At 46.8% G+C, this 8,881-nt stretch overlaps 1 protein-coding gene across 2 annotated transcripts in view; it reads right to left on the minus strand.

The window, feature by feature from the left end:
- LOC142560461 (F-box only protein 30-like) overlaps positions 1-8,642 on the minus strand; it is a 30,525-nt gene extending 21,883 nt beyond the window's left edge. Inside the window, exons 1-3 of one of the 2 annotated variants that reach the window (XM_075672586.1) lie at positions 8,365-8,642; positions 7,826-8,015; positions 4,024-4,317 (exon numbers count right to left, since the gene is read on the minus strand). In XM_075672586.1, coding sequence (XP_075528701.1) covers positions 4,024-4,317; positions 7,826-8,011 — 480 coding nt within the window. In that variant the 5' untranslated portion in view covers positions 8,012-8,015; positions 8,365-8,642. Of the gene's footprint in view, positions 1-4,023; positions 4,318-7,825; positions 8,016-8,102; positions 8,302-8,364 lie in introns of those variants that run through there. The other variant, XM_075672587.1, reaches the window with a different exon arrangement.
- Between the last annotated feature and the right edge of the window lie 239 nt (positions 8,643-8,881).

An 8,881-nucleotide genomic window follows, 5' to 3' on the forward strand; every position in this document is an offset into this window, starting at 1 on the left:
ACGAGCGAGCGACAGTATTTTTTCCTTTGCTCCCCCCCCCCCTCCTTCCCCACTCCTTGCCGCCCATCTTCACAACACGGTTGCCCGAGAGCATGCGCCCTTTTCCCTCGAATTCCTGTAGTTCTTTCACGGAAGATACACACAGTGAACATGTCCACTTCTTGCCCTCCTTGATGTATCGGCATCAACGCTATCAGCATTCGATGGAACGCTCGGCTGCACCAGCGGTGTATTTCTCGTGGGCGAGAATCCACTATGGTTTCTTGACATGCAACAAACGAGCGAACAAACGACAACTTCCTCTCCTCCTCCCTATGGTTCCTTCCTGCCACTCACATGCCCAAGATCACATGCTTGCCTGAGAAGACTTCCCCTCACCTTGTCACGACGAATGAGCAAGCGAGCTAATGAGCAACTGTGTGCTCCCCTCCACTTTTCTTTCCTGCCCATCTTTGAATCTCGGTTGCCAGAGAGCAGGCCCCTTTCCCTCAGCACGTTTCCTCACCTTCCCTCCCCTAAGTCTGACCACCATCGTACCAACCATCTACCTACCGCGAAAACGGCCAAAAGAGTCAAATGAAGCTATCTGCTTTAAAAAGCCTTGTTTCTAACAAGTACATTAAAGCCACTCATTGTCATGAACCACCCCTCCTCACAAATCTGTTGCTCGAGAGCAAGCTCCCTTTCCCTCCGTGCATTTCCTCACCTTCCTCCCCTCAAGTCCAACCAACGACATACCAACCACAGACGTACCGCGAAAATGGCCTAAAGGGTCAAAGGAAGCTATTAAATTAAGAAATTTAGCCTAATTTCTGACAAGTGTGTTTAATGCCACTTGACGTCATGAAGCAACAAATTGCAGGTGAGGAAGTAGAAGACCAACACTTGGCTTTCAAGATCACACACGCCCTCTCCAGATGTCAATTATTTTATAAAAAGCCACTATTTTGCCATCCGGCTACACCAAAAGATTGATGCAGGTGTGGGGTACGCCACAGACTCTCTGGGGCTCCTAGTACACAGTGGAATGGCCTAGTTCACAAACCCAGTCAGTGCTGCATCTGAAGGCAATCAGCAAGCCTACACAGCGTTTACTTAAATGTCGAAGAATGTGCACCATGTCACGCCATGACACCAGGTGCCCAATATTTTTTATAAAGACATGTTCGTAACACTGTAATACGTATTTTTGTGATATCCTGTTCCGACATCCTGTTTTGGTTTTGAATGGTTATGACCACTAGGACGACTCCGCGCCCAATGCTGTAAGTGAACCCTGCCGTGTTCCCTTTCCCCTCCTTGGAATAAACTCATTCTTTGTCTGGTGCCCGACTTGAGCAGTCCAGCTCTTCTATTACAGCTATTCATGCCCCAGCCATTATGCCTCACGGCCTAGGCCCCACATCTGGCCACCTCGACAAAGTCTACTACAAACTGGCGACGAGGATCAATGCTCCCATGCCGTTTTGCTGCCGCAGACGCCGGTTCCTGCCCGCACGCTGCTAGCGTTCCACTTGTGCGATGTCCAGGTGTGTAGCGCGTTCCGTCGCCATTCACATAGTACTACAAACTGGCAACGAGGTAAACCTTCGATTCTGCTTGCTGCTTGCCTCTGCCATTCTACTACTGCTCCTATACGACTTACGGCATGCAAGATGCTACAGCTACTACTACTCAGTCAAGCTCAACTCCCTCATCTTTGTGTTCTCGGTGCCCAGCATGGCATTTACGCACCCCATGCCACCTTTCCTTGCATTACCCTGTACTCCTACAGTACCATGGCCAACTTGGAAGCATTCTTTCTGCACGTTTCTCCAGGTGACCAGATGCGAGGCACTACAAGACGAGAGGAAGGCCATTTTACTCAGTAATTTAGGCTTTGAGGAGAAGCGTCGCTATATGACCTGGCTTCGCAAACGGACCTGACAGCTGCAACATTCAAAGATATTCTTCACATCATCGACCGACATTATGAACAAAGCACAAATCCCTTGGTAACCCTTCAGGAACAGAAAACACTACCCGGGACCAGGACTTCGTCACCGCATTTCAAAGGCTAGCACCTGCTTGTGCATTCGGCGCTTGGCACGACGAGTCTCTTCGTGATGAAATCTTGCAAGGCGTTGCATCAGGAAAAATATGAGAAAGGTTACTCTACGAAGGACCTTCCAAGAAGGTAATGGAAATCGGACGAAACGTGGAGCAAGTTCACAAGGAACAGTTCGCCTGTCCATCGCGTGTCAACGCAACGCCAAGATGGCGTCAATAACCATCGCCTTCCTTGCCCAGGTGCACAAGGTGGTGGTCCCTGCCACCCTTCTCCCTCCAACCAGCAGGTTCAAGATGACACCCAAGGGCATGGCGAAAAGTCGTGATCTGGGGAGGCCAGCCAAGATGGTGCCCGGCCCGAACACCACGAAGCCAGTCAAGACATAGTAGTCTATTGCTACCAATGTGGTTCACCTCGCCACATCGCATCCGATCCAGGCTGTCCAGCCAAGCATGTTACCTGCCAAGCGCACGGAAAAGTGGGACATTACGCTACAGTTTGCCGTTCAAGGAACCGAATGCATCGACAGTCCCCTGTTCGAGCTCAGCTTGTTTCCTCTACCGCTGAGACAGAATTGGCTACTACAGCCTCATCTGTGCTGACAATTCAAGTACCGAATTTCCGTCCAGCAATAATTTACACTGAAGCCCTCATTGCGACACTCAAAATGCTTGTGGATACAGGAGTTACAGTGTCGCTGATGAACAGCTCCATGTACGAAGAACATTTAAAGGATTTTCTCTTGTTTCCTTCGAGTCTTCAACCTAAAAATTATTCGCAGCAAGAAACATTGCATTCAGGATATTTTTCTGTGCTCGTCAAGTACCGCAACAAGGCTGCAGTAGGGACATTTCACGTCACGAACTAAGGCACTTTTCTGGGCGTAGACGCCATTCAAGCTTTGGGCATCGACATTCAAGGATCTTCGCTCACATGTGAACAAGTATCAAGAATTCCAGCTGACCCAAGCGTTCAGCTTTCGTCTCTACCGCACAACACTCCAACAGAGTTTGCCCATATGTTCTCAGGACAATTCTATTGCTTGTGCAGAACTGGCATGACGCCTCCTGCACAAACACTACACTACCTTTCTGACGAGTGCAGGGAATGCTGTGAACTCATCCTGCACGAAGCCTGCACTGAATGAAACGAATGGCGATGTGCAGATGACACTGTGTTGAACTGGTGAAACAAATAGAGAAGTGCCGCACCTTGTGAACTAGTTCAGAAAGTGAAGGCAAATCGAATGGACCCACTACATTCATAAGTGTTTGACCATTGAGCACAAAATAAGCCCACTACAACCGTCATGAGAATGTGCTAGCCCTCCATTTTGTGATGGCAATGATGCTGCGTCTGACGGTATGCTGTTACTAACGCCGCGACCGCAGTTCCAGTTTATATTCGATTGAAATGTGCAGTCAATTTTTTGACCCACCTTCTCTGAAAAATGGTACACGTTAGATTTGTGCAAATATAGTACTTATTTCTGTATATATATCAGGCAATACCTGATATATATACAGAAACTGGCAAAAAACTGACAAACCACAAATTGGGGTGGGAGAAGAGCCCAAGAAATCTAATGCTTTAAGACTGGGAGCACGTTAGATTTGGGATCCCACCAGAATCACATTAGTGGGCTGTTCTCAATTTCTCAGCAAGGAAACTAAATCAGGATTCTGATGTGGGCTTGTTCATTTCATTCATCATGTCAGGGCAAGTTTTTTAGCACAAGAAAACACAAGGACATCAGGAGGCACACAGAGCCCACCGAACATGCAAGTGCCATGTGTGTCCAAAGCATGCCTCCTCATGTCTTTACGGTTTTTTGCTCTAAAAGAACTTTCCCGGCATGATGAACCAGCAAGGCTATATGTAGGTCACACATGGCGCTATGTGTCCTGGTGGTTTTTTGCACTGAAAGACTTGCCTTGATTGAAAAACAAAAATGCAGCCATGGGAACACTTACAGGTGCTGCAGCCACTGGCATTGCATCGTCCTTGCTGCCCTCTTTGTTTAGCTTCCCACGGTGGCTGCCGTCCCTCAGAGACCGCAGGTCTCGCATGGCCAAGGCATAGTCCAGCTGGAGCTTTCCCGACCGATCGACGCACTGCCGATCGCCAGTTGCATTGCGAAGCCAACCCCACCTGTTCCATTCGGCTGTGCAGTACACAAGGCTCGCAGGGCAGTGCTGCAGATGGGTACCCAGCTGGCTTCGGAGTAGCCACACTGGGCAGCCGTTGACAGCGTTGGCACATGGCACCTTCAGAAAGGAATGAGACATTGATGATGTCTCCCACGTATCGACAGGGCACGCACATTACAGGTATACTCTGTGCCACAGTCAAAAGGGCACTCCAATTATTTTTTTTTAGCAAGTCATGGAACTAGGTGACGACTTCGTTGAAGATAACAGACAGTAGGAATAGGCAGGCGACGTTGGTCACTTGTGCACCAACAAAGATGACTGGGACACACTCACCGCCAATAAGCAGGCAGCCAGCGCCAACAATCAGAGCCATAGAACCCACGCTTTTTAAGGTAACTTGAAAGTTTTGCATTGCCGGATGTGGAAATAAACTTGGAAGATATTTTGGAAGTCTTGCACGATCTAGGACCTCCAACAGGACAACTATTGAGGCTGTCATGTCTACAACAGACTCAGTACTAGTCCCCACTGAAATTACAAGGAAGTTGGTTGCTTTGGATCTTGCCACACCTCCTCTCATGCCGAGGCAGTTTTGTACACAAACGCAGAAATCATTTTAAATAGGGAAACTGGTACATGGCATCTCAGTGTCGAGGTCGAATCAGCAACCAGCACCATGAGGGAAAAGCGAGTTGCGTGGGTGAAAAACTGGCCAGGTGGCAATCGTAGAGAGTACAGTGGACTGACGCAATATTGTTACAGGATGCGGGGCTCGTTTCATTAGGTCACACCTTGGCAAAATTAGAAAACATTTTACACTTACAGCCACTTACATTTGCTGGCACTCTCATCCATGCATTTGCACTCACATATACCCACTCTCTCCAGCACTTACAAGCACTCAAGGCTATGGAACAGGTATGAAAGAGTGGACTCATGAGTAAATTTACCAGTGTGCGCATAGCTGCCAGCCTGTGAACTTCAAAATTTCAACAACAAAAAGACAAACCTGCAGACACGATATCAGATGCGAGTATAGCACACACTTCTTCACATTTGCCTAGGGCACACGCTTCTGAGGGCTACATACGCACTTTATTAACTGTAATTTGCATTTAGATGCAGCAAACACGGAACGGCAGAGGCTGACAAGCCACACATTGTTTTTAGATCACAGTGACTCGTTCAGTATCACTGCTGTTCCCAGTTTTGTTTGCCCAGGGAAATTGTCGGAATAAACTTGCTACAAGCAGGTACCTCTATGGTGTCTTAACAATGAGCAGACTGCCAAGGGTATGGCCAGAGACCAACGAACGAAACTTGGCGGGAGTGGAGAGTTCCAGATTAGTTTTGACGACTCGAGCTTCTTAGTACCTCGATCACACGAGCAAATTTAGTGACACTTAACAGCGAGTGCACTTCGCCTCAGCGATTGTCACTTTGAGAGCATGCTGCTGCACAGGTAAGGAAACAGTTATTCGCGAAGAGACGACTTGCAAAACAGTATGAGCTTGCTTCCGTGCAGTGGCCGAAATGCTCACTACAAAATCTAGTTGGAAAAGCAGGCTCATCTTCACTGTCGTTGTGATGCAGCAAGCCTCTTCTTGAACTTTACCTAGTTTTCCAGTGCTTTCTCCCCTTTTAGTCATTTTTCTGTGTCAAGTAATGACTGAATAAGACAACATTCTTTTTCTATTCATGGAAAAATAATAAATGGAAAAAAACCACTTGCAAAAATTTGTATGCTGGCTGACAAGCAAAGCTGTTTTCCAAGTTCCTAACCAATAATTTTTCATCGGCAGATGAAGTGTAGTCACCCCCAAGGCAGGAAGCAGGAGCACAAAAGCTTTAAGAATTATCCAGAGAATTGCATGTCATCCCTGCTCCCTCACAACCATCGCCTGGCCACTGAGAGGGAATGCATTGTTACCATGAAATTTCCTTTGCTACTGAGAACCAGAACCATCACAAAGTGGAGTTTAGTGGTGCTAAAGTCTAAGCTGTTGAATGGGAACAATATATTTAGCTATAGTAACTTGTGGTCAAAAGTATTTTGGTAGAAAAATACCTTTCTCATACATGCAAAGAATATTTTTGCAAGTGCTCCCTTGATGGCAATCAACGAATCAGTTGGTTTCTTATTTCAGGCAACAATGTGATTAAATGGCACAAGCCACGACAAAGTGGCATTGCTCCCAACTGATTGCACATTTGGAAGCAAATTGCCGAGAGAGGCGAAGCGTCGGCAGTTACCATAGGTGGATTCTATTGGAAATAACATGGGAATGCTTATAACGAGAACAGTGGTTTCAGAATTAGGGACGACTGTGCATTTAATAATATTTTCTCTACTATCCACTCTACTATCAACACTACAGACTTCGGCACAGCAATGCATGTATGACAAAATGCACTCACTGGCGAGTACACTTTACTAAAAGTGTCACTAAACCTTTCTGCGTGACAGCCTGCCATGAATGACACTAATAACATGACAAGATACTAGTATCTGTGACATGACACTAATGGTGACATGCACTCACTTACAGTGACAGTAAACTTGCCCGTCTGACAGGGGTATAATGTGCACCTAAATGAGTATGCAAGCATTTTTGCATTTTCCCATCAAAATGTGTCCATTGCAGGCAGGAACTGAATCCTCAACCTAAGAAGATTTACTCTTCATTCATGAAGCTTATCTTAAATTTGATGCCCATTTATGCACATCCAGCATGGTGGGAAGGTATTTTGCACTATAATGAGAAAGACCCTGTGCACAGAAATGAGCTGTACTTGGATGCTGGTTTCTATTAGGCCAAGCATGCCAGGTGCTATAGCCAGAGCAAAGTTGCAACTGAGAATCCACTGACTAATGTATGTCACTTCTTAATATACGGTGCGAAAAAAAAAGCACAACTTACTATGTGGAGAGAGACATAGCAGACACATACTTTTCGTATATCTTTGAAAACATTGAAAACTTAGCAAATGAGATAGAAAAATTAAAAGGGATCATGAATGCTGTGAAAACAATTTCTTGATCCATCCAAACAATGTTATCATAGAGGCTTCTAACAGCTGAAATCGTTACAGGGATCATGAATGCTGTGAAAACAGTTTCTTGATCCCTCCAAATAATGTTATCATGGAGGCTTCTAACAGCTGAAATCGTTACAATGAAAAGCAACTTGCTGTCATGCGCTATTTGGTGCATAGTGCTTTTTCTCAACACTGCGGTTTTAAAAGCACTGCCAGCACTACTAGTGTTTCGTTTTTTGCTCCTCACAAAAGCTGACACTGGTATATTAATCTTGCATGAAACACTACAGAGCTCCTGACAAAATCCTGCTGGCAGACCAGCAGCTCTGAAGTAAACAAAGGCTTGGGACATACAATGGAGCGCCACCCAAACGGTTATTTGGTAAACAGGCAATCAGGTAAACAGGTAAACAGGCAAATGCCCAGTAAGCGCTGCACGAAAGTGACAGCGTCTTGCACAGTCAGCGCTGCATGAAAATGACAGCGTTGACCGTCTCAATCGTCGTCACAACTTGAAAACTAAACGCGACAACAGCGTACACCAATCGCCGACACGCAAAAGATAACACGACGTGAGCCTCACCTTGACATTGGGACAGAGCAGCTGATGCTCCTGGCATTTGCACGCGTGGAAGCTGGCGCCGCATTCAAGCTTGCAGTGCACGATCTGGCAGCTCGTCCTTTTCTCCAGGCGCGCCGAACATTTGGCAACGTTCACGCAGTTCAGGCAATGAGGATGTATGGGATCGCCTTCCTCCGCCGTTGCCATAGACCTGCGACACGGTCACCAACGCCATTCAAAGTAAATACGACGTAGGCAGGGCGACTGCACACGACGCTAACAATGAAACGGCGATTACCGCAGTGTCACGCCGGACCAACTGTCAATACAGCCTGTCGCTGCAACAAACTCAACCGGACAGCAAACCAGCAACAGCTAACCGTTTGAACTGATGTCGTTAACGAAAGCACATATATTCACGCCATAAGTGGAGCCATTCGATTAAATGTGACATTTGCGAGTTTGGCGAGCAGTCAACATCGGGCATCGGAGTGCAATGTCCGCGAGGAGGAGGTTATCACAGCCCAATGCGCAAACAATGGGGAGCGGGTTCTACAAACCTTTTCGGAGAGAAGTGCCTCCCGGCCGTTCAAGGCTACGTTACCGCTTTCAGGCGTTTAACCGCAGTGGTACTGGCAAACCGGAGCGAATTAATATCATCGCAAGCCGACAACAAGCCCAGGGAGAAGTTTGACAAAGGGATTAAAAGGTTAAAACACCACACACACGCACATACAGCTGATGGCGCAGCGTTGTGAAGCGGGAGATAAAGTTCTCGCTAAATTTGGGGCAAAAAGTCCGCAGAAATCGTAGACATGGAAAACGCGATGCTGGGATCGCCGAAAGAAGCTTATATTTAGTAGCTCCGATGAGCTTATTTTAAGAAACACGACGTTGGTGACACCCGCTATGACCAACGCGTCTTTTGCGTTGCCCTTGGCTACGTTGACGTCTTTCTATGCGGACAATTCGAAATTGGCGCGACTTTTGAAGCAGGGCTTCTGAGGCAACAGGTTATGCTATTCGCCCTATCAAAACTGTTCTAAAGGTGATCTCCCGTAGATTCATGCTTCATAA

The sequence above is a fragment of the Dermacentor variabilis genome, chromosome 10, assembly GCF_050947875.1.
Source record: "Dermacentor variabilis isolate Ectoservices chromosome 10, ASM5094787v1, whole genome shotgun sequence".
Lineage (NCBI taxonomy): Eukaryota > Metazoa > Arthropoda > Arachnida > Ixodida > Ixodidae > Dermacentor > Dermacentor variabilis.